At 43.2% G+C, this 26127-nt stretch overlaps 1 protein-coding gene across 1 annotated transcript in view; it reads left to right on the top strand.

Annotated features, from left to right (window-relative positions):
• LOC138651418 (beta-2-glycoprotein 1-like) overlaps nt 1–26127 on the top strand; it is a 66609-nt gene that overhangs the window by 19419 nt on the left and 21063 nt on the right. The window contains exons 2-3 of the mRNA XM_069741601.1: nt 13169–13309; nt 24838–25026. Coding sequence (XP_069597702.1) covers nt 13169–13309; nt 24838–25026 — 330 coding nt within the window. The remainder of the gene's footprint in view (nt 1–13168; nt 13310–24837; nt 25027–26127) is intronic.

Genomic DNA, 26127 nt, shown 5'->3' with positions numbered 1-26127 from the left:
TTGTTCCCGATTGTGGTGTCAGTGTTTGTTTGGGGTGACAGCTTTCGTGATCGGCGAGTACGTTTCCATTGCGATAACTCGAGCGTGGTGGCCGTGATTAACAGCTTATCTTCTTCTTCCCCTCCAGTAATTAGGTTGGTCAGGGAGTTGGTACTGAGATGCTTGGAGTTGAATGCATGGATTACGGCGGTGCACGTGCCAGGAGTTCAGAACAATATAGCTGATGCTTTGTCTCGTTTGCAGTGGGACCGATTCCGGGATTTGGCTCCAGATTCGGAGGCGGCAGGAGCAGCATGTCCTTTGCATCTGTGGCAGGTGGTTACGGAAGGGGAGGCCGATTGATCCAAGCCTCGGTGTCAAACAGGACATGGTCAGATTATGCGGCGTCATGGGCCATGTGGGAAAGTTGGTTGTTTCAATGCGGCTCGGCTGAGTCAGATAGCGACAGGGCAATGGCGATATTGGCACTGGTAGGTAAGGTCGTGGAGTGGGGTTGGTCCGTGTCTAGGTTAAACAAGTTTATAGCAGGTTTGGCTTTTGGTTTTCAGTTGCAAGGATTGAGGGACGTCACAAAGGACTTTGTTATACGGCAGGCGTTGAAAGGTTTTCGTAAGGGTAATTCGACTTTTGATAAGCGCAGGCCCATTTCTTTTGGGTTGTTGCAGCGGTTAGGGGAGGCCTTGGGCGTAATTTGTTCATCTCAGTTTGAGGTGGTACTGTTTCAATTGGCCTTTTCTCTAGCGTTTTTTGGTGCTTTGCGTCTGGGTGAATTGGTTTCCCCGAGCAAGGACAGGTCAGGTGGTCTTTTGGCGGAAGATGTGGTTTTTTGGGAAGGGGGAGTTGCCTTTTGGATAAGGCGTTCAAAGACGGATCAGCTAGGTAGGGGAAAGAAAGTAGTGCTAGGAAGAGTGGCGGGAAGCGGGATGTGTCCGCAACGCTGCTTAGAGGCATATTGGAATTTGTCATCAGTCAGGTCAGGCCCTCTGTTGCAACACCAAGAGGGGGATTTCTTGTCACGTTTCCAGTTTGTAGCCATTTTGAAGAAGGGCTTGGGTTTGCTGGGTGTTAACCCGGAAAATTTCGGCTCGCATTCTTTTAGGATTGGGGCCGCATCTGAGGCCGATGGTTTGGGCCTTGGGCCGGAGGTGATCAAGAAAATAGGCAGATGGAGTTCTAATCGTTACCTGTCTTATGTGCGGCATTAAATCAACAATGCGGGGTGAAGAGGGACATCTTTGCGGATTGTTAATTATGGTTGTGTTTTTCAGGTCGTACCCCTCTTTTGGCGTGGATTGTCGGACACTCTTTCGTTTATTGGGGCGCCCTCCGGGCCGATGCGCGCGCGAATGGTAGGCAACTGGGTTTCGGCCGAGAGGCAGTGATCATCCGTTGGATGGGGACTCGTGGTATGTCGTGGCGTAGTTTTTTGCCGGAATTCTCCCGCGCCGCCCGTCTGGATCGCCCTCCGGATATTTTAGTGGTTCACTTGGGGGGTAATGATTTGGGGGCAAAACCCGTGAGGGAACTCATTCGGGATATCCGTTATGACTTGTTGAGGCTGTGGGTATCTTTTCCCGGTATGCTGACTGTGTGGTCAGACATTGTGCCGCGGAAGACGTGGCGGGAGGCCCGTTCCCATAAAGGGATTAACAGAGCCAGGGTAAAATTGAACAGGATGGTGGCGAGTTTTGTGTCCCGGAATGGGGGTATTGCCGTGAGGCATTTCGAGCTGGAGGCCGGGGTCGGTAATTTTTGGAGGGATGATGGAGTGCATCTTAACGAGATCGGGATGGATTTATGGGCGCTCGGTCTACAGGAAGGAGTTGAAAGAGCTTTGGCGGTGGTGGGGCACTCACGAGCCTGAGGTGGTCAGGGCTGTTCGTGTGTGGCGGGGGGTGGGGTTCTTGGAGTTGGTGATGATGCTGATAGGGTTGATCTGGCTTTTGGTACGGGCTCTGGACGGGGTGTTTACCTCGGGAGCTTTGTGGTTGGTTTGCCCGAAATGGGTTACATGGTGCCCTCGAGCTGGTGGTTACGGCTGAGGGTAAATACGTGTTTTTTGTAAAAATTTTGGGTAGGCTCTCTGCCTATTATGAGCCAGATTTTTTAGCTCCAAGAGCCCCCCCCTCGAGGTTTTATATATTTACTGTTTACATGTTGTTATTTATGTATTTGTTTGTTAATAAAATGGCCGCTGTGGCCAAATTATCCAAAAAGAAATTAACGTGGTGGTGTGTTTTCCTGGGTAATAGATGGAGGGGTTAAGAGGGGCAAGGTAGTTGGGGGTGGGGGATGCTTTACGGAAAGGATCCTTTATTGGCCATACGCGGTCAAGAGGGGGGGCTGTATGGGGCGCAGCTAAAAGGAGGCCCCCACATGACTGCGTTGCCATGGGAGCAGTGCAGTAGGTTTTCTTTTAAAAAATAAAGGTGTTATTGAGTAAAGGAGCCCGGGGATTGGAAGAGTAGGATTTGGGGTGGGGATTTATGCAAAAAGGGAGGTGGGGGCTTGGGAAAGTGCGGGAAAAGGGGAGATCAGTTACCTTAGACGGGCGAAGTGAGTCCCTCCCACCCTCCCTGTTTTAGCGGTTCTATGAGGCAACGTAGCTTTAGGCAAGATCGGCGAGTTCGTCAATTCTTAAGGTAAAAAAAAAAAAAAAAAAAAAAAAGGGGTCTTTTGAATTATATTTCTTTTCTGTTGATTTATTGAAGGCAAGCATTCTGTATTATTGTCACAGTGGCGTTGGCGGGGGGTGGGGTTCTTGGAGTTGGTGATGATGCTGATAGGGTTGATCTGGCTTTTGGTACGGGCTCTGGACGGGGTGTTTACCTCGGGAGCTTTGTGGTTGGTTTGCCCGAAATGGGTTACATGGTGCCCTCGAGCTGGTGGTTACGGCTGAGGGTAAATACGTGTTTTTTGTAAAAATTTTGGGTAGGCTCTCTGCCTATTATGAGCCAGATTTTTTAGCTCCAAGAGCCCCCCCCTCGAGGTTTTATATATTTACTGTTTACATGTTGTTATTTATGTATTTGTTTGTTAATAAAATGGCCGCTGTGGCCAAATTATCCAAAAAGAAATTAACGTGGTGGTGTGTTTTCCTGGGTAATAGATGGAGGGGTTAAGAGGGGCAAGGTAGTTGGGGGTGGGGGATGCTTTACGGAAAGGATCCTTTATTGGCCATACGCGGTCATGAATAAGTTTGTTGTGCCTGTGAACATTTAAAAGTTTATCCGGTGTCTCTGTAGAGTGCAATAACCCTGCCACTGCCAGCAAGGTGATTAGGAGAACTGTCATTCTGTTGGTGAAAAGATTTATTTGCAGTGACTGGCATGGATCCAGGTGGGCTTTCCCTCAAGTTTCACTGAGGTGAATGTGGTCAGCTGGACTTTAAAACAGGCCATCAAATCGTGGATCTAGGCTCCTTCTCACGTGTCTGTGTATGATCACCCAATCACTTGGATTCAGCTGATGTACGTCTGCACTGGCATTAGGATCTGGAAATGGATGAGAACACATGTTTATGCACCACATTAAGTCTTTTCTGCAAGGCCTGGACATAGGCTGTCATAGCACCGTGTTGCATTTGTAGCACCTGTGGGAAGTACAGACCAGTCTTTGGCGCACTACCAAACAGGACTTCAAAAGGAGTCAAGACTGTCTTTCCAAAATAGCATAGAAAAAAGTGGTGCGCACAATCAGCTCAAAGCACCTGTCGCACCTCCCATTCGTTTGAAATGCGTTCTTTAGCCACGCCGGATTACGGGTGCTCATTCAGAAAACAGTATGTGAAAGACTTGGATAAAATATTTAAGAAGGAAGAGCACTCACCATCCGTGCAAAAAGTCCATTCTTTATTGTGGATTCACATAACAATAGCAGGACTGTCTTTCTATTTAGAGTGTGTCTGACTGAAAAGAGTGAAAGAGGCAAACACTCTACCCAGCTCTTTCCTGCATCTGCCATGGCCATTTGAAGTTTCAGTTTAAGTGTCCCATTTAGTCTTTCCATTTTTCCACTACCTTGTGGTCTACATGGTGTTGCAGTCTACATATGTTTGCAGTATTCCCAGGGCCTGCATGATTTCCCTCATTATTTATCCTGTGAAGTGTGTACCCCTATTGCTTTCTATGGTTTCTGGACACCATACTTGCAGATCAGTTCTTTCATCAGTTTGTCTGCAGTCGCTTTAGCATTTGCACATATTCCCGGATAGGCTTCCAGCCAACCAGAGAAGAGATCTACACATACTAGGATATTTTTCACACACTCCTACCTTGGGTTGCTGTATGTAGTCAGTCTGCAGTCTCTGGAACGGGTAGAGAGGCCTGGGTGTCGCTTTCTTGGGGACTTTTCCTGTTTTACCTGGGTTGTGCTGTGCACAGATGAGGCATGACCGTACGAGCTTTGCGGCTGCGTAACTGAAACCAGGAGCGATCCAGAAGGCATCTACCATGGACACATGTGACATTTTGAGGTGTGAGTGGGGCCATGTGTTGCTTGTGCCATGATTGGAAACAGGGACCTTGGTATATACAATTTATCCTTATTCTCCCATACTCCATTTGAATTCAGCTCAGCTCCCATTCTCCCAGTGTTGTGTTCCTTCTCTGTTTGGGCAGCTGGAGGGATTTCAGGACACCTAGGCTCAGTGTGGCTGAAATTTGCTGATTTCCCGCCACCGTCCTCTGCTCCCTAGGCCGCCTTGCTGCTACTTTAGCAGCCTCATCCACTCTTCTGTTGCCCTCTACCTCCACGGAATCACCGTGCTCCTAAATTAAACCCAATAGATTGGGCTGGAGATTTTTAACCCCTTAGTGACGGAGCCAAATTTTTGAAATCTGACCAGTGTTACTTTATGTGGTAATAACTCTGCAACACTTCAACAAATCCCAGTGATTTTGAGAATGTTTTTTCGTGACACATTATACTTTATGATAATGATAAATTTAGCTCAATATGTTTTGTGTTTATTTATAAAAAATATCAAAAATTTGAGAAAAATGTTAAAAAATTTGCAATTTTCTAAATTTTAATGATTATCCCTTTAATCCAGATAGTCATACCACCGCAAACCATTAATAAATACCATTCCCCACATTCTGCTTTACATCAACACCATTTGTAAAACATTATTGCATTTTGTTATCATTTTAGGAGGTTTAAAAATGTAGCAGCAATTTTTCATTTTTTCAAGGAAATTTACAACATTTATTTTTTTAGGGGACTATCCAGGTTTGAAGTGCCTTTAGGGGTCTCATATATTGGGAAACCCCCAAATGTGGTACCATTGTAAAAACAGCACCCCCAGACATATTGAAAACTGCAGTCAGGTAGTTTATTAACCCTTTAGGTGCTTTTTCTGGAAATAATGCAAAGTGGCATGACAGAAATGAAAAAGTGTATGTTTACCACGTAAATGCCGCTAACTTCTGAACAGGTTACAACAGCCGGCAGACTCTAAGGCCGCTATTTGGTCGTGAATTGCCATCGCAAACATCAGGACAGCTGGAGGAAAGGACAGCATTAGATTTTGTGTGTGCGCATTTTTCCAAAAAGCCTCCCTGTGTTTACTCAGCACACGTGTATGTGGAAGTAGTGTGCCTACAATCAATTTTTTCTACTCTGCACCTGTGTCTGTGGGAGTAGTCTGCCTAATCAATTTTTTCTACTTTGCACCCGTGTCTACCAATTTTTTATACTCTGCACCAGTGTCTATCAAAGTTAGGTGCCTAACCAAAGTTTTATACTCTGCACCTGTTTCTGTGGCAGTGCTGTGTGTAAAAACAAATTGCTCTGCTCTGCACCCCTGTCTATGGGAGTAGTGTGTGTAAAAACACATATTGCATATTCCTGCGTGTTTTTATGTTACCTGTACACTGAGGTAAACAAAAAGTCATATATTTTTTGCTCCTATAAAAATGCTAAAAATAAAGAAACGCAATTACAAAAAAGTATTTTTTGTGATTCTCCCCTGTAATAGTAACATAGTAACATAGTAACATAGTTAGTAAGGCCGAAAAAAGACATTTGTCCATCCAGTTCAGCCTATATTCCATCATAATAAATCCCCAGATCTACGTCCTTCTACAGAACCTAATAATTGTATGATACAATATTGTTCTGCTCCAGGAAGACATCCAGGCCTCTCTTGAACCCCTCGACTGAGTTCGCCATCACCACCTCCTCAGGCAAGCAATTCCAGATTCTCACCGCCCTAACAGTAAAGAATCCTCTTCTATGTAATAGAACCCACAACTTTCAACATGACAGGCAGGAGAGGAAGCAATTGAGTCACAAGCTCTGGTGATATAAGTGGTGAGAATTTTGTGTGCTTGATCTGTATTGCAGGCTCTGATTCCAGACGCAGATTGTAGTGATACATTGTACAAAATGTATTTCTATGCTTCTGTATTCTAGAGGGAGAATAAAATTGATTTTTTTAAACTATAACATTATTAAAAAATAATGAAAAACAATCAAAATATTGTCATTTTTAATGCACTTTTTAAAAAAAATAATGAACATCACAAGTCAGCAAATAACATGCACTTATTTGATGTCCATTAATCATACAACCCACACATCACAGTGATCAGATTATTTACTGGGATCGGTAAATGGCGTAAAAAATATTTGCTTGATTGATATTTTTTCTATATTAAACTCATAAGAAAATGTAATAAAAATGCAATGCTTAGGTTGTGTTCACATGTAGAGTGAATGCTGCATTTTTTTCTGCTGCTTTTTTTGTGCAGATGTCTTCACCACACAACGCAATAGCAATCTTCTCTGATTAGTGCGTGTTTGCTGCGTTTCTTTTCTGCCTGTTATCGCCATATTTAATGCATTTTTGATGACGATGTGAATCCGAGCTTTTAGCGCTTTTTCAATAATGCAGAAAAGTGTTTATTCTGCGCTTAAAAATTCAAATGCGTTTTTTTGTGTGTGTTTTTTCAGAAGAAGCTTATAGAGGAAAAATGCATCAAAACCTACTGAGTAGGTCTACGCCCTGCAGTCTCGGGCATCTGTTGAATGTCCCTCACTGCCAGCGTCCCTCTGACAATTCCTCCTATCAAGGGAGAAGTGGTAAATGGGCGCGGATTGGGGTATGGCCAAAATTTGCCGCAAAATTTGTCCCTCTTTCTAATCTTCAAAAGTTGGAAGATCTGGTTTTTGGGGCAAATCGCAAGCAGATTTTTTAATGCATATTTTAGTACAGGAAAGCTTTGTCCTGCTTTAAAAAAAACAACCTCTTTTACATTTTTGTGCAAAAAGAAATATAGAATTCAACAACATCTTTTTATGAAATCACATTCCATTTCCTTAAACTGTTAAATGCTGTGTTTTGTTTTATTTTTTGCATTTTTTGTCATGTATGATCATGAGCTTAAATATCTTTTTTTACTGCCTTTGTAGACTATTTGCTATTGCTTGGCTATTCAGCTTTGCTGTGCGCTGTAGCTATAGTAGGTACACTCGGTATAATGATTATGTAGTGTTGGGAATGTAGACCTGAGTTTGTTAATGCAATTTTTCCCGTTCCGTTGCTACGTGAATAAGGATCTTTCTGCTGATGAAAGGTGCTGCCAGCTGTGCTGATGAGCAGGAACAGTTTGCAGCCCACTGTTGGTATCTTTGGTAACTAATACATTCAGCAGTCACATGTTCTTGCAGTCGAGCGTTGTATAGCAATGTAATCCTCGTTTTGCAGAATGCTTGCAACGGTAAACTGAGGTTTGCTTAAAGATTCCATTGACATCTAGTGAGAAATAATAGTATTACATTAATTTTAAAAACTACCCAGACACTATCTTTCCCTGACACACTAGTAGATCTTAAGGGGTAATATAAATTGCATTCATATCTGCTGTAACAAGGTAAAAAGTAGAGATGACCAAATCTTTTAGAATTTGAATTTGCCAGATTTGTTGAATTTTTCAAAACATTTGATTGGAAGGAACTTCATTTGCCTTGAAAAGATGTGTATAACTCTCTGAGGCCTACAAGGAGTGTATCCGACCTCTTGCAGTCTCTAATAAGCAAACACGGCCTTAGCAATGTCAGAGTGACCTCACCAGAGAATGGATGTTAATCCGGCAGTAGAGCTCATTCTAAAGCATAGTATAGGATTATTTTTTACTTCTTTTAAAATCAATAATATCATCCAGAAATGATCCGTCTTGGTCATTTGTGATTAGGAAGACTGTTCTTTACAGAACACTGACTCAAACTGATGGTGTCGCTGTCAGAGATAACATAATCCTGCTGTGATTGGGACATGAGATGTGCTACAGGTGCATCTCACAAAGTTAGAATATCATCAAAAAGTTAATTTATTTCAGTTCTGCAATACAAAAACTGAATCTCATATATTATATAGAGTCATTACAAACAGAGTGATATATTTCAAATGTTTATTTCTGTTAATGTTGATGATTATGGCTTACAGCCAATTAAAACCCAAAAGTCATAGATTCAGTAAATTAGAATACTTTATAACACCATGTTGAAAAAATTATTTTAAAATCCAATATGTTGGCCTACTGAAATGTATGTTCAGTAAATGCACTTAATACTTGGTCAGGGCTCCTTTGGCATCAATTGCTGCCTCAATGCGGAGTAGCATGGAGGTAATCAGTCTGTTGCACTGCTGAGGTGTTATGGAAGCCCAGGTTGCTTTGATAGCAGCATTCAGCTCGTCTGCATTGTTGGGTCTGGTGTGTCTCATCTTCGTCCGTACAATACTCCATAGATTCTCTATGGGGTTAAGGTTAAGTGAGTTTGCTGGCCAATCAAGCACAGTTATACTGTTGGTTGCAAACCAGGTATTGGTACTTTTGGCAGTGTGGACAGGTGCCAAGTCCTGTTGGAGAGCTACATTTCCGACTCCAAAAAGCTTGTCGGCAGACGGAAGCATGAAGTGCTTTAAAATTTCCTGGTAGATGGCTGCTCTGACTTTGGTCTTGATAAAACATAGTCGACCTACACAAGCAGATGACATGGCTCCCCAAACCATCGTTGATTGAGGAAGCTTCACACTAGACCTTAAGCAGCTTGGATTGTCTGTCTCTCCATTCTTCCTCCAGACTCTGGGACCTTGATTTCTAAGATCTAGTGTGAAGTTTCCACAATCAGTGATGGTTTCTGCTGCTGCATTACCTGTCTCTGTTGTTATGCATGCTATGATAGTCTCTCCTGATTGGCTGCACTATACCATGTAATGTGATTGCAGGAGTATGTCAAGGACAAGCATGTTATTCTTCCCTTCCTAATAAAATGGGTGGGTTTTTTGTTGTAATATGAATAATGATACACCATGTTTCAATAATAATATTGTGGATGACGCAAAAAGTTCTTTGATAAAGTGTAGTGTTTCATTGAATTAAATATAGGGACAGTATGAGGATAGGAAATTAGGATGTATGTATAGGAATAAGATAAAGTGACAGGCATAGATGGGAATGTGAAATTGCAGTGGAAGATAGCATAGAAGCAGTTGAAGTATTCAGGAACAGCCCCAGTTTGGGAGGGGAAGGATAGTTATATGGGAAAACACTTCCTGGTTTTAGTCAGATAGAGATGAGATGAGAGATTAGAGAGAAAGACTGATTCAGTGGAGTCCAAAGCATTAGGGCTGAAAAGCACAGGAAAGTAAGAAAGTTTGGGCAGCAGCAGACCTTCCCGAGACATCCGGGGCCTATGGCTCGAATAAGTTATGGAGGAGAATGCATTATTCACATTCCAGAAGGGGAAGCTTAACGGGGAACTGTGTCAGAAAGGTGGGACGAAACCCATGAAAGCTGCGGTGCTAGACAGAGTATCTCAGGGGCTTGGGGTGCCAGACCAGAAAAAGATACCTCAGGCTGAAAAAGATGTGACTATAACATCGCATTGTGCTGAAAATTGGACAGTTCAGTAAAGTTCATTTGTTTGAAAATTATCAATTGCCTCCCGTTCAAAGTGTGGCTGATCCAGGATCCAGGGGTGTGGAGTCAGTGACAGCTTCCAGTGAAACCATGAGTGTAATCCAATTCACACAAAGCACAAGGGAGACAGGATATTATTTAATTGTGAGGTGCCGGGGTGTGGAAACAAAGAAGCCTCACAACTTGGCATAGTCTGCAGGATTTACAGTCCTTGTGTGAAGAAAAGAGAGGAACTCCTGAAATGGCCAAGATAGCAACTGTTAGAAATGGCAGATGATGGCATGGAGGCTGACAAAAGGTTCACCAATCATAGGCAGCCTAGCAGAAAACATCACAAATTCCTCCTGGTATGGGTGGTGACCTGAGCCCAGAAGTCAGCCCCCTGTGAACAGTGCCCGCCCGCCCACGGTGGGTGGAGTGAAGAAAGAAGAAACCCCACCTTTTAATGCAGATCATTGAAGCATGGGAGAAAACTGAAGTCGAACGGGCACAGCAGCCGTAAGTGACTCCACCCAAGGAAGGACGCATTCTGGAAGAGGGATCCCTTGTCCTCAGCAGCCTGGTGCCATTGTGAGAGACAACACCAACCAGGATGGTGAACAGCAGTGTGACTTACCAGGGAGGTATCAGCCAAATTAAGGGGCAGTGTAGCTGTTGGCTGAAAAAGAAGAGTGTCCTGGAGGCCTCTGGAGAATGGACGACTCCAACGGGGATCACAAAGACAACGACTTTCCTATCCTGGTCAGAGAGCTGTATCATAAATGGAGGGAAGTGAGGAGCACCCGTAATGGAGTTGTGGCTGAAGAGCCTGAACCACACAGTCAGGAAGAATATGCAGCCGAGGAATCTTGATCACTTGGCCGTAAAGAAGATGCAGCCAAAGTGCCTGGATCGTGTGGCCAAGAAATAATTGTGGCCGTGGTGCACCAAAACCCTATGGACATGGTAGCAGAGCAGCAGCAGTGAGTGCAGTAGTGGTCAGCCTCTGCCCCTCTTCCCGGTAAAGCCCTGATCCTGCATAATGTCCCTAAGCGCTCCACCTCATGGGCATGTGGAAGAGGTCCTGGCCTTTACCCCAGAAGAAGCATTGTGGATAGCAGGGCTAGTAAAGGGGAAGAAATGACGGGAAAAGGTGGTTTGGGCAGAACAAAAAAAGAAAAACAACGATATTACTCACCTTCACACCTAATCCTAAGTTGATGATGACTGCTATTCACGCAAGCCAGCTCACACTGATAGCGGTTGCATCACTAATGTGACCACTATTGAAATCATCTGGATCTTTCTGAGATAGATTATCTTCACATCAAACAGGTAAGATATTTAGTTGTCTATTATGCTTCTTCATTTACAGGGGACATGGGTGTCGGTAGATTAGGTGTAAAGGTATTATGGTTGTTTATTATTTTCTGTCTTTTACAGGTGACATTGGCTTCAGTGGAGTAGGCATGAAGGTGAGTATAACCTTGTTTTTTTCTATTAAATAAAAAAGGTGTTATTACTAACCCTTTGGCTTGATGTCAGTGGCCATAAAACAGCTGACATCAACCCCATAAATACTACCTCACTTGCCACCGCACCAGTGCAAGTGGGAAGAGCCAGGCAAAGCGCCAGAATTGGTGCATCGAATAAGTGGCATCTAATAACTGGCACAATTTTTTTTGGGGGGGGAAGGGTGATTGGATCACAAATAATTGAATTTTGCTTGCTGGGACCTGCACATTTCATGAAATTAAACTCAACTTTGATTTGGATCAAATTGTGGGGCTCCTAATGCCCACACTCATCACTAGCAGCATGTAATACTATAATTATTCTGTGTAATTTTAGACTCATATGAAGATACGTTGACATCTCATGGTCACTTTTCTTCTACATGACCTTTGAGCTCTAGGTTTCATTACCCTAATAAGCTTCCTCACTTTAGATGGAACATGGAATGCTTTTTTTTTTCTTTTAAAATTAATTAAAGGGTAAAGGATTGTTTCCAGCATTGCAAGTCCATGGGATAAGTGATAACTTGCTGATCAGTCTGGGTCTGACAGTTGAGACCTACATATTGCTAAGAACAAGGCTTTGATATGGTTTGTTGGAAATAAACACTGTCTGTGCATGTGCACCATTGCTCCATTTATCGTCTATAGGACTGATGGAGAAAGCAGAGCACTGCACTGGGCTATCTATGACAGTTTCCATAGACAATGAATGGAGGCGTGCTCTCTTCTTACAGGGCATATTACTACCTAATTTTAAGTAGGTGATAAAGCTTGAAATGTTCGGAAATAGCGTCAGATTTCATTGGCCCTATATTGGGTGAACTTTGCTTTCCAGCTCCATGTATAGCAATTAGTCTGGCTCCCTGTATAAAAGTCCCATTACATAATCTAGGACCAATAACCTATATTTCATTTTTAAGAAAGGCGTCCAGGCCCTCCTAGAACTTTTATTTTGTGAAATGACCATTATATCCTTGTGTCGGAGAGAGTTTCATAGTTTCACTGCTTGTTCAGTAAAGAATTAATTCGAGATGTAGAGGATGTCCCATTGTCATGGTTGCAGGCCAAGATGTAATGAACTCAGTACTGTCCATTCAATTATTTGCGCATTATAATAAGATCGCCCCTAAGCCTTTGTTTTTCCTAACTGAATAACCCTAATTTTGATAACTCGTCTTTTGCGAAACCCTTAAAAATTTTGTTTGCCTGTTTTCTTCCATTTAGGATAAATTGATTTTACCAATTTTTACCTTTTTGAGCTTTTCACCATATTGGAAATGTGATATATGTATATGGAGGGGTAACTAGATTTGATGATTGGGCAACTGCAAAATGTAGAAATGCAAATGCCGACAGAGAAAAAATTCCTGCTTTTCTTTCTCTAGAAAGATTATATAGAAGTACTGATCTGTGTGGCTGTGAATCCAGTTCCAGGGTTAAACAAATTTGTCTCTGACTGGTCTTTTACTGAGAAGAGTGCTACTCAATCCACCCAATCCCTTCATCCTAGAGTTTAATAAACTGTGTAAATTGATATTTCCATGAGCTTGTAGTCGGGAGTCAGTAGCTGTAGGAGTGGAACCCACAACCTGCTTGTAGCTTTTCAGCCGTTCTCAACCCAACCCTGTTCTACATGTTGAATTTATTATAAATTGCTATGATTGCTGTAAACTTTGGTATCAGCATTATTGTTCAGACACAGTGATAGGATTATTTGACTGTTTCATTTGTTCATATCTTTTTCAGATATTGCAGATTTTTGCCCAACGAGAAATAAAAGCCCCGTTGGTCATACTTGTCAAAAGGCTTGTGCTGTAGACCAAGACTGTCCAAAGAAGAGGCTGAAATGTTTCTGTGATGGAGAATGCGGGATGAGCTGCGTTCCACGTATGTCTATAGCTCGTATCATTACTCTAGTGATCGTCATGTAAATGTTCCTGTTACCTTATCACATTTTATAAATTGTAACAGGACGGTGATGTGGTTCTCCAGGAGAGTATAATTAGAACTCAATTAGCAGAGCAGAAGACGCGTCCTCATTTCCTAATATAGTATCTATTATGAACACTTCACGAGCACTGATCTCAGGGGCCATGGCTATAGCAATGTATTGTGTGCTTGATCTTGATTTTAACCAACGATCATAGATCCTGATGGACATATCCAAAGTCTACGGGTGATAAGTACAATGGCATGTAAAAGTTTTAGCACCCCTGGTTAAAATCACTGTTATTGTGAACAGTTAAGTAAGTTGAAGATGAAATGATCTCTTTAACGGCTAAAGTTAAAGATGAGACATTTCCTTTGTATTTTAGGCAAAATATATATTTAAATACTGCCATTTTTTACATATAAAAATTATAAAAAGGAAAATGGACCAATGCAAAAATTTGGGCACCTTGCATAGCTCATACCTAGCAGCACGCCCTTTTGCAAGTACCACAGCTTGTAAACCCTTTTTGTAGCCAGACAAGAGTCTTTCAATTCTTGTTTAGGGATTTTCACCAATTCTTCCTTGGAAATTTCTTCCAATTTTGTGAGATTCCTGGGTCGTCTTGCATGAACTTCTATTTTGGGGGTCTAGCCTCAGATTTTCAATGATGTTAAAAGCAGGGGACGGTGAGGGCCATTGTAAAACTTTCAGTTTGCATCTTTTGAGGTTGTCTAGCGTGTATTTAGTATCATTGTCAATTTGTTGAAGCCATCCTCTCTTCAGCTTCAGCTTTTTTATAGACTGTGTTATATTTGCGTTAAGAATTTGTTGAAATTTCATTGAATACACTCTTCCCATTACCCAAGAAATGTACCCTGTGCCATTGGCTGTAACACAACTCCAAAGCATGATTGTTCTATCCCTATGCTTAATGGTTACATAGTTACATAGTTACATAGTTATTAAGGTTGAAGGAAGACTATATGTCCATCTAGTTCAACCCATAGCCTAACCTAACATGCCCTAACATGTTGATCCAGAGGAAGGCAAAAAAAAACCATGTGGCAAAGAGTAAGCTCCACCTTGGGAAAAAAAATTCCTTCCCGACTCCACATACGGCAATCAGACTAGTTCCCTGGATCAACGCCCTATCAAGGAATCTAGTGTATATACCCTGTAACATTATACTTTTCCAGAAAGGTATCCAGTCCCCTCTTAAATTTAAGTAATGAGTCACTCATTACAACATCATACGGCAGAGAGTTCCATAGTCTCACTGCTCTTACAGTAAAGAATCCGCGTCTGTTATTATGCTTAAACCTTTTTTCCTCCAAACGCAGAGGATGCCCCCTTGTCCCTGTTTCAGGTCTATGATTAAAAAGATCATCAGAAAGGTCTTTGTACTGTCCCCTCATATATTTATACATTAAAATAAGATCACCCCTCAGTCTTCGTTTTTCCAAACTAAATAGCCCCAAGTGTAATAACCTATCTTGGTATTGCAGACCCCCCAGTCCTCTAATAACCTTGGTCGCTTCTCTCTGCACCCGCTCTAGTTCAGCTATGTCTTTCTTATACACCGGAGACCAGAACTGTGCACAGTATTCTAAGTGTGGTCGAACTAGTGACTTGTATAGAGGTAAAATTATGTTCTCCTCATGAGCATCTATGCCTCTTTTAATGCATCCCATTATTTTATTTGCCTTTGTAGCAGCTGCCTGACACTGGCCACTGAATATGAGTTTGTCATCCACCCATACACCCAGGTCTTTTTCATTGACGGTTTTGCCCAGAGTTTTAGAATTAAGCACATAGTTATACATCTTGTTACTTCTACCCAAGTGCATGACCTTACATTTATCCCCATTAAAGCTCATTTGCCATTTATCAGCCCAAGCTTCTAGTTTACATAAATCATCCTGTAATATAAAATTGTCCTCCTCTGTATTGATTACCCTGCAGAGTTTAGTGTCATCTGCAAATATTGAAATTCTACTCTGAATGCCCCCTACAAGGTCATTAATAAATATGTTAAAAAGAAGAGGGCCCAATACTGACCCCTGTGGTACCCCACTGCTAACCGCTACCCAGTCCGAGTGTGTTCCATTAATAACCACCCTTTGTTTCCTATCCCTGAGCCAGCTCTCAACCCACTTGCACATATTTTCCCCTATCCCCATTATTCTCATTTTATGTATCAACCTTTTGTGTGGCACCGTATCAAAAGCTTTTGAAAAGTCCATATACATTACATCCACTGGGTTCCCTTGGTCCAATCCGGAACTTACCTCTTCATAGAAACTGATCAAATTAGTCTGACATGAACGGTCCCTAGTAAACCCGTGCTGATACTGGGTCATGAGGTTATTCCTCTTCAGATACTCCAGCATAGCATCCCTTAGAATGCCCTCCAGGATTTTACCCACAGTAGAGGTTAAGCTTACTGGCCGATAATTTCCGAGTTCAGTTTTTGTCCCCTTTTTGAATATTGGCACCACATTTGCTATACGCCAGTCCTGTGGTACAGACCCTGTTATTATGGAGTCTCTAAAGATTAAAAATAATGGTCTATCAATGACTGTACTTAATTCCTGCAGTACTCGGGGGTGTATCCCATCCGGGCCCGAAGATTTGTCAATTTTAGTGATTTTTAGACGCCGCCGCACTTCCTGCTGGGTTAAGCCGGTGACATTTAATTGGGAATTTTTATCACTAGTCATTTTGTCTGCCATGGGATTTTCTTATGTAAATACTGATGAAAAAAAGTCATTTAGCATATTGGCTTTTTCCTCATCCTCATCCACCATTTTACCCAGACTATTTTTAAGGGGGCCAACACTATCATTTTTTAGTTTCTTACCATTTATGTAGTTAAAGAATATTTTGGGATTATTTTTACTCTCTCTGGCAATGAGTCTCTCTGTCTCAATCTTTGCTGCCTTGATTTGCTTTTTACAGAATTTATTTAATTTTCTGTATTTATTTAATGCCTCATCACTACCTACTTCCTTTAATTCTCTAAATGCTTTCTTTTTGTCACTTATTGCGCCCCTTACAGCTCTATTTAGCCATATTGGTTTCCTCCTATTTCTAGTATGTTTATTCCCATACGGTATATACTGTGCACAGGTCCTATCCAGGATGCTAATAAACGTCTCCCATTTTCTTTGTGTATTTTTGTGTCTCAGGATATCGTCCCAGTTAATTGCACCAAGATCCTCTCTCATCCGTTGGAAATTTGCCCTCCTGAAGTTTAGTGTCCTTGTAACCCCTCTATTACACATATTTTTAAAGGATACATGAAAACTTATTATTTTGTGATCACTATTTCCCAAGTGACCCCCAACCCTTATATTTGCTATGCGGTCTGGCCTGTTGGTTAATATTTGGTCTAGCAGTGCCCCCCTTCTTGTTGGGTCCTGAACCAGTTGTGAAAGGTAATTGTCTCTCATAGTTGTCAAAAACCGATTACCTTTGCTGGAACTGCAGATTTCTGTTCCCCAATCTATTTCAGGGTAGTTGAAGTCCCCCATAATAATGACTTTTCCTTAAGTCGCAGCTTCATCTATTTGCTTTACGAGAATATTCTCCATTGCTTCCATTATTTTTGGAGATTTATAACAAACCCCTATCAGTAATTTATTATTTTTTCCCCCTCCCCTTATCTCTACCCACAGGGATTCTACATTTTCATTAGATTCACCTATATTATCATGCAGGATGGGTTTTAAGGACGATTTTACATATAGACACACCCCACCCCCACGCTTATCTGTACGGTCATTTCTGAACAGGCTATCGCCCTGCAAGTTAACAGCCCAGTCATGGCTCTCATCCAGCCACGTTTCAGATATCCCCACCATGTCATAATTATGCTCCAACAACATTAGTTCTAATTCGTCCATTTTGTTGGTGAGGCTTCTGGCATTAGTATACACGCACTTGATGTTCCTCTCTGCACCTCGATTCTTTCTTAAATTATTAACTGTTCTAACCCCACCCCCCATGCCACCGCCACCCCCAACTTCCTTATTTGTGTCTAGGTCTCTATCTGCACTATCTTCCCCTCCTATAAAATGAATACCCTCCCCCCAATCCCTAGTTTAAACACTCCTTCAACCTTCTAGCCATTTTCTCCCCCAACACAGCTGCACCCTCCCCGTTGAGATGCAGCCCGTCCCTAGCGTAGAGCCTGTAGCCAACTGAGAAGTCGGCCCAGTTCTGCAGGAACCCAAACCCCTCCTTCCTACACCAATTCTTGAGCCACTTATTAACCTCCCTAATCTCCCGTTGCCTATCTGGCGTGGCACGTGGTACAGGCAGTATTTCGGAAAATACCAACGTTGGAGGTCCTTGCTTTCAGCTTTCAGCCTAATTCCTTGAAATAATCTTTAAGGACCTTCCACCTACCTCTAACTTTGTCATTTGTGCCAATGTGCACCATGACCACTGGGCCCTCACCAGCCCCTCCCAGTAATCTGTCCACCCAATTAGCGATGTGTCGGACTCGAGCGCCAGGTAGGCAGCACACCGTTCGACGATCCCTGTTTTTGTGACAGATTGCCCTATCTGTTCCCCTAATAATTGAGTCCCCCATGACCAGCACCTATCTGGCCTGCCCTGCTCTCCTATTTCCCTCTTTGTTGGTTGGTGAGATGATCTTTCCCTGAAAATTCTGTGCCCTTTTTTCTCCACACATACCTTTGATCATTGTGGCCAAAGAGTTCTATTTTAACCTCATAAATCCACAGGACTTTTTTCCCAAAATGCATCAGTCTTGTTTAGATGTTCTTTTGCATACTTCTGAAGCTGAATTTTATGATGAGGATGAGGATGCAGGAGAAGTTTTGTTCTGATGACTCTTCCATGCAGGCCATATTTGTGCAGGGGTCTGTGAACAATAGAACAATGTACCACAACTCTAGAGTCTGCTACATCTTTCTGAAGTTTTTTTGCAGTCAAGCAGGGGTTCTCATTTGCCCCTCTAGCAATCCTACAAGCAGTTTTCACTGAAACTTTTCTTGGTCTTCTAGTCCTTATTTTGATCTCCACTGTTCCTGTTAACTGCCATTTCTTAATTACATTTCAGATGAAGGAAACGGCAACTTGAAAACACTTTGCTGTCTTCTTAAAGCCTTCTTCTGCATTGTGGGCCTCCCCCATTTCAGAGTGCTAGACAGCTGCTTAGAAGAACTCATGGCTGCTGTCTTTTGGCACAAGGTTAAAGGGAACCTGTCACCCCGTTTTTTGAGATTGAGATATAAATACTGTTAAATAGGGCCTGCGCTGTGCGTTACTATAGTGTATGTAGTGTACCCTGATTCCCCACCTATGCTGAGAAATACATTACCAAAGTCGCCGTTTTCACCTGTCAATCAGGCTGGTCTGGTCAGGTGGGCGTGGTGACATCGCTCTTTTCTTCCCCAGCTTTCCGTTGGTGGCGTAGTGGTGTGCGCATGTCGAAGTTCCGAATTCCCTGCGCGCACGTGAAGAAACAGCGCGCGATCTGCGCTGTTATCCCTTTCATCGGTGGGGGCGGCCATCTTCCTGGGGCCGCGCGTGCGCAGATGGAGTGCTCTGCTGCACGGGGCTTCAGGAAAATGGCCGCGGGATGCCGCGCGTGCGCAGAAGAGATCGCGGCGGCCATTTTCCCAAAGCCGAGTTTGCGCGCAGGGAATTCGGAACTTCGACATGCGCACACCACTACGCCACCAACGGAAAGCTGGGGAAGAAAAGAGCGATGTCACCACGCCCACCTGACCAGACCAGCCTGATTGACAGGCGAAAACGGCGACTTTGGTAATGTATTTCTCAGCATAGGTGGGGAATCAGGGTACACTACATAAACTATAGTAACGCACAGCGCAGGCCCTATTTCACAGTATTTATATCTCAATCTCAAAAAACAGGGTGACAGGTTCCCTTTAAAGGAGGCTGGGCTTTTGTAAAGCTGAGAAATTTGCATCACTTGGCCTCTCATAAAGATGGTAGTGAACAAGCCATAACCCTAACAGACTAATTAAGGTGTGAAAAGGCTATTTAAGGTCTTAAACCTTGATCAAAGTTATCTGCGTCCACAAATCTCGAAGGGTGCTCAAACTTTTGCATTAGCCAATATTCCTTCTTATAATTTTTAAAATATAAAAAATTACCATATATACAGTATATATATTTGTAAGCCTAATATACTAAGTAAATGTGTCATCTTTAACTTTAGGTCTTTCAGAGATCATTTCATCTTAAACTTCTTTAACTGTTTACAATAACGATAATTTTGACGAAGGTGCCCAAACTTTTATATGCCACTGCACATACTTGCAGGGCAAATCCCTAAAATCGGGGAAATAAGCAGGAAAAAAATGTTTGTAAACTTGAACATCTCTTTTGCTAAATTAATACAACTCTTTGATCGTCTGGAACAAACGGACATGTTTACACTTCCTGTGCAATTCCATATACCTGTCCACAGTTCACATTGTGTTTCCGGGCATCCGCAGGACAGAGTCCAGTCGTGCGTCCATTTCGATAATCGTTCATGTGGACTGTATCTGCAGCGCCCCAGGGTCCTGGTCATTGCACTAATGTCATTCTCCTCTAGGGGAGAGTGGTGTTACGTTTGGAGGCAAAGAAGGATAACTGCATCCAGGTACCACAAACATGCAACATATTTCACACTCCGGGCCACCAGAGGGAGCTCTTGCTCCTATTTATTAGGTCACTCCCCACATTGGTAAAACTGGTCGCCTGTAGGGAAAGTTAGTGAGTTGCTGGATAAGCTCCGCTCAGTTAGTTGGTCCCTGGCAGGGGTGGAATCCTGTCAGAGATCAAAGGAGAAGGACAAGAAGCTGTTCATGCCCTCAGAGCTGCAGCTCCTAGGAAGAGATATCAAAGGCAGAATTGTATTGCAGCGAGCGTGAAGGAAGTCGTAGCAAAGAGAGGATATCAGAAGGGGACTAGCCCTACACAGGCTGCCTCCTTCTGAGGCGCAGAAGCCCAGTAGCCAGAACACCGAGGGAGCAACGATCCTTTATGCCTTGCTCCAGAGACCGGCAGGACAGCTAATTTCACGTTACCTGTCCACCCTACACCCAGGAGGCACTGTGGCACCCCATAGAGGCTGGAGCATGATAGAGTCCCTATAAACCGCCTCAAGCCACCAGTCATATGGGTTGGTCCTATCCTATTCGGGGGACAGAGAGAGAGACATAACATCTACAACAATTGTGAGGACCTTATGAGAAGCTTAGCAGTAAGTGACTACAACACTGCAGTGCAAAGGAAGGCTACTGATTTCCACCTGGACAAGGGGACTCTGGACTTGCCTCCAAACCGGCCGGACTCTGTCTGCCCTGTGATCTGGTGCCCTGGACTGTGGATGCTGAAGTCTTCAGTAAAAGGTAAAGAGACTGCAAACCTGTGTCCTCGTTCTTCACTGCGCCTCTCACCATCCACCACCTACAAACTGGGAAGCCCTGGGGATATATTTCACCTGTGGGAAGGTATACCATCTAGCTGCCATAACATCACCCCAGTGGACCCCTTTAAAGCAGCGTCGGTCACCCTGACCGAATACCACAGGTGGCATCATGAACATTTCCCCTTTAAAGATCATTCCCTTTTACACGGACGTCCCAGGGCCACGAACCGGGTTAGCCACCGTGACATCCCCTGTGAACCGCAGGACCCGGTACCGAGTACCCCACTGGCCTGACGGGGCGCTCCATATCATCAACTACGGTAACTAGTAGCACAGCACAGAACCTAGCGTGCTAACTAGTCTTTCTATGCAGTATCCTTCCCAGTTCTTAGGTGGCAGCATTATACAGAGTTTGTCACCATTCACTTCTAAGTCCCCAATTAGGCACACAATTTAAAGGGGTTGGACAACCATTTCTTAGAAGCGTAAAGGGAATCTGTCACCAGATCTGTGGCACCTGCATTACATAGAGACATAGACCCTGATTCCTTTGATGTGTTACTCATTGGCTGCTTGCTGTAGTTTTGACATAATCACTGTTTTATCACTAAAGAACTAGAAAACCTGCCACCATATAATCCTCCATATTCATGAGCCATGTATAACCTTTCCCTCTCCACTGATTAGCAGCTTTCTGACTATGCAGTGTACACAGAAAGCTGCCAATCAGTGGCGTGGATGGGGCTAAACAGAGCTCCGCATTCAACAAACTGGTAGATCTGCAGTAGGTAAAACAGAGATTGTATCCAAACTATAGCAAGCAGCTCGGTAACTGATAGACCGCTAGAATCAGTATCTCTGTATCTACATTATGCTGCTTTCATATGGAGTAGCAAATACCTGATCAAAGATTCTCTTTAAGAGCCCACAAATGATAAAAAAAACAAATACTCAGCTCCCGGATTGGTGTCACATTTGCAATCCCCGGAGGTCACATGATATTGTTCTGTCACATGATCACGGCAACCGACTGGACAAAAACTAGGGTCAATTTCCTTGTTTTCGGAGTGTGGCAAGAAACCTTCACACTGGGGACATACACTTTATTGAGATGTTCCTCCAGATTAGGACCCCAGAGCTCCATTGCAGCAGAGCCCCCATACGGCACAATGCTCTGCTGACCAACCCTATAAACCATTAATATTCTAAAAATGGTATTATTGCCAGACTACACGTAATAGTCTCCTTCTCCATCATTCCTAGTGATATCACACCAGGTAATGACCAAGTCTGTCACTCCTGCCATGTAAGTGGCAGCATTACAAATTCAGTAATACAGCGACACAGTGAAAAATGACTAAGAATATGAATAAAATATCAAAAGAGGAGACATTTTTGTGCCAGGGGAGCCTCACTGTAAAATGAAAAGCTAGTAAAAGGCTTATCACAGGAAAGCATCGTCCTGACTCCCTGGCACACATGTTGCAGAGGAGGGCATTGCGGAAACCCAGATGCTCTGCCTGATAAATGACTTTTATCACCAAAGGGAAGGTGACCAGATGGTGCTGTTTCCTTTAATATCATCACGCACATTTGACTTATTTAAGGTGCAAGCTGTTAAGAAAAATGATTCTGTTCACACACAGAAAGCTTTAATACTGTGAAATAGAGGCGAACCCCAACAGGAAGCATGAATTTGCCATGCATTTAGGGTTTCCGCACAATTCGCAGCCTTCAGATAGCAAGGGACATCTTGTTTTCTTACGGTTCCATCATTTTTCTCAGAACTCTCGAAGGTCACTTTTGGTTATCCTGCTATAATAGTTCTAGGAATTTTATGCCCTGACATGGCGATGTACGATATAGTGTCGTGCTGCAATACTATAGATGGGGCTACAGGAAATTCTCTGGTGTTGGCTCGCAAATCTTTCAGCAGGCAACAGACTATAGTTGGAGGCATTCTTCAGTTTAAGAGCAGATCTCTTATGGCTTTTATAAACTGCTATAAGTCTTTCGCATTTTTTTATTGTGCTTTGATTCCTTTAGCAAAATCAATTCAAAAGTGCATAAAACACACAATGTCACACACAGTGCAGGACAGACTAAGTGCAACACAAAGGGATAAGGGAAGGGGAATAAAACACTAGGGAAGGGGGGAGTGGAGACCCCTAGAAAGATCTCACGTCACCCTGTCTGCCCTATCGTCTCTATATAGGTTTCACACCTATCGCCGAGCAGGATACCTCATACCTGCCTGACCTTGGGAATAAGTCCTGCACTGAGAAGGACAGGATGTGCACTAGTCAATCCCCACTACCGCTAAAGAAAACTGGGATACACAAAACAAGGGTACACTTAGCTAGAGTAGACAAAGAGAGAAACACCGTCATCCTTCACACTCCAAGAGGACGCTAGCGGACTGCTGCAGCTCCATGCCTCAACAGAGAAGTGATAATAGAAAATAACACTCGCAACTCCCAACAAGAAGTTGGGTGTTATAAACACCCAGATCCAGGTAACACCATTAAGACCGGGGGAGGTGGCCACTAGTTTGCAAGGCCAACGGCTGAGATTTTCTGCAGCCAGATGCAGTGCGACTTTCTGCAGCCCCTGACACACCCGTGACACACAATTACTCAAAAAAGTTGTAATGTGTCTAGAGTATTTGTTTTATGTTCAGAGAGGAATGGTTTATTGCACCAAGGGGCACCATGTAGAAAATTATTTATTTCACCAGTCACCATGTGTACAGTAAAAAGCACAAAAATTCAACCTCACTCCCGACAGGTAGCATGATAGAACACAAAAAATCCAACACTAACAATCCAATAAAATACTTTCCTGGCTGAAAATTCCACATATTACATCAAGATGAAGACATAGAGATGCGTTTCGGATCTTGGTCCTTAATCATAGTATAAGAAAAGCACAAATCTGTCATTCAAAAAAAAAAAAGGAAAGACACATGCAAGAGATTGGTTGCACTTCCTAAACTTTAGCATGCAAATTTTTTTTTTGCAGCAAACACAAAAAAAGCATAAAACCAATTAAAATATGCACCAGAATCTGTTTCCTAGGCTATAATCTGGCATTGAGTTAAAACTCATATGACCAGCATGATATCCAATAGACCATGTAATAAAGTGGATACCTGAAATAGGTACAAATAAACTGTACAGCTAAAGAAATGTCAAAGAATATTCAATAAAAGAGAGAGGAGTAATGCACAAGTACAGCTAATATAAAATAATGTGGCATCAAAACAATCTAAAGAGGTCTGCAATAACACAGTGCACTGTGAATAGTCACAGAGGAATTGGCTCAAAACCTTCAGATGGGAATTAGGACCCTACGTGTATCATCACAGGAGGAGGCTTCCTCAGAATATTGGCAATATGTGTGGGATCCTCATTCTCATATTATGAATTCTTAAAGGGATTGTACACTAATTGGAGAACTCCTTCTCAATTGCTATATTTCCATTTGTAAAACTAAAGCAGCCTATACTCACCTCCAATGCCGTTCCAACGACATCGATGCCTGGTGTCCCAGGGCTCATGTTACATTGTTATTCCACAGTAGTTGCTTTATTCTCACTTCTTTCGGATGTAACTGACATCCAGGTGAAGTCAGATAGCAGCAGCATAGCTCATTTCCTCCTGATATCAGTTTTGTTTGAAGGAGGAGATAGTGATGAGGCTGCTGATTGGCTGCAGGGATCCACGTGACATATCAATGTCGCGCGAGCCCCAGAAGACCATTGGCGCCAGCACTAGAGGTGAGTACAAGATATTTTTAATTTACACCAGGAAATATGGCAAATGATAAGGGGCTATCCCATGTTTTTAAGGTCAAACTGGGAGATGTAGCTTCATGCTAGACAAAGGTATATGGTAGGGGTTAACCCGACACCGGAGTTGGTTTGTTTGGTCATTAGATGTCCATGGTTTTGACGGATACCACTCGTATCAATGTTATTCTATTGTCAGGAAGATTAACTGTATATTATCTGCATTTTGTCTGACACATTTTGACGGTGGATTTCCTCTGGTTCCCACATGAAAGCCCGCAGCAGCTGCCCGTGGCCTGTAAGCCTTGAGAATGCGAACGTGTCCCTGAAGCAGGAAACATGGAACTTCGGAGATCAGATGTTAGTGCACTGCCATCCGGGATTCAAGATGGCCGACGGACAGGAGATGGCACAAAGCCGTTGTCAGGGAGACAAGAAGTGGAGTGTGACAGCACCCTGTGATGGTAATAGCAAAGTGACATGATTCATTTTTATTCCAGCGCTGTAATCCGTAATGTTGCTCACACGCCGGCTCTCCGCAATCTTCCCCTTTACATTTTTAAACACTTTCACCAGTGGGAACGGCAGAAGATGGACCTGGGTGCAGCTGTTATCCTGAGTCTGCCAGGAAGCGAGCTGCCTTATTCCCCTCAGGCTGTTAATCACTACTACTTACCATGCTGCCTATAGACACCGTCATAAATAAGTTTTCCAGGAAAAGTTCTTCCGATGCTAATGTAAAACAGGCTACGAAGCGGAGCAAATACACAGACGCCAGGGAGGGAGGCAGACAGAAGGCCCGCAGCTAAAGGCTGAGGGCAGATTTTATATTTCTGGGGTTGTGTGACCTCTTAAAAATAAAAAAAAACTCTGACAACGCTCACTTTATTTATCCCTGACTGCTCATTCCGAAATTTCCAGGGTCACCCGCCGGTCTCTGTCTGTCCTGCTTAGTCCAAGCAGAAATGTGACCACTGCAGCCAATCTTTCACTGTATGGGTGACCAATAGTGATGAGCAAGTGTACTCATTGCTCGGGTTTTCCTGAGCACGCTCGGGTGACCTCCAAGTATTTATGACTGCTCGGAGATTTAGTTTTCATCGCAGCAGCTGAATGATTTAAAGCTGTTAGCCAGGTTGAGTACATGTGGGGGTTGCCTGGTTGCTAGGGAATCCCCACATGTAATCAAGCAGGCTAGTAGCTGTAAATCATTTGAAAACTAAATCTCCGAGCAGTCATAAATACTCGGAGACCACCCGAAAACCCGAGCAACGAGTATGCTTGCTCATCTCTAGTGACCAACACTGGAGGTACTGATCCTAACAGGGGGCCAGGGAAATGCTGGAATGGGAAGCCGGGCAGGCCTGTATTTACAGTCCCTAGTCACTAGGGGCCCGATTCATCAAAGCTTTTACGCAGGATTCTCACATAACAAAGCTTTGAAAAGTCTCATAGTTTGGGTGTAACCGGAGGCTGCGTTCAAATCTTGTGAATTTTGGCTTTCTCATGCCAATTTCACCCAACTTCGACAAAGAGCGCAAAGCTGGGACAGGGCAGTGATGTGG

The sequence above is a fragment of the Ranitomeya imitator genome, chromosome 10 (assembly GCF_032444005.1).
Source record: "Ranitomeya imitator isolate aRanImi1 chromosome 10, aRanImi1.pri, whole genome shotgun sequence".
In the NCBI taxonomy this organism is placed as follows: Eukaryota; Metazoa; Chordata; class Amphibia; order Anura; family Dendrobatidae; genus Ranitomeya; species Ranitomeya imitator.
The sequence above is the reverse complement of the archived record's forward strand: the minus strand, read 5'-3'. Positions and strand labels throughout refer to the sequence as shown.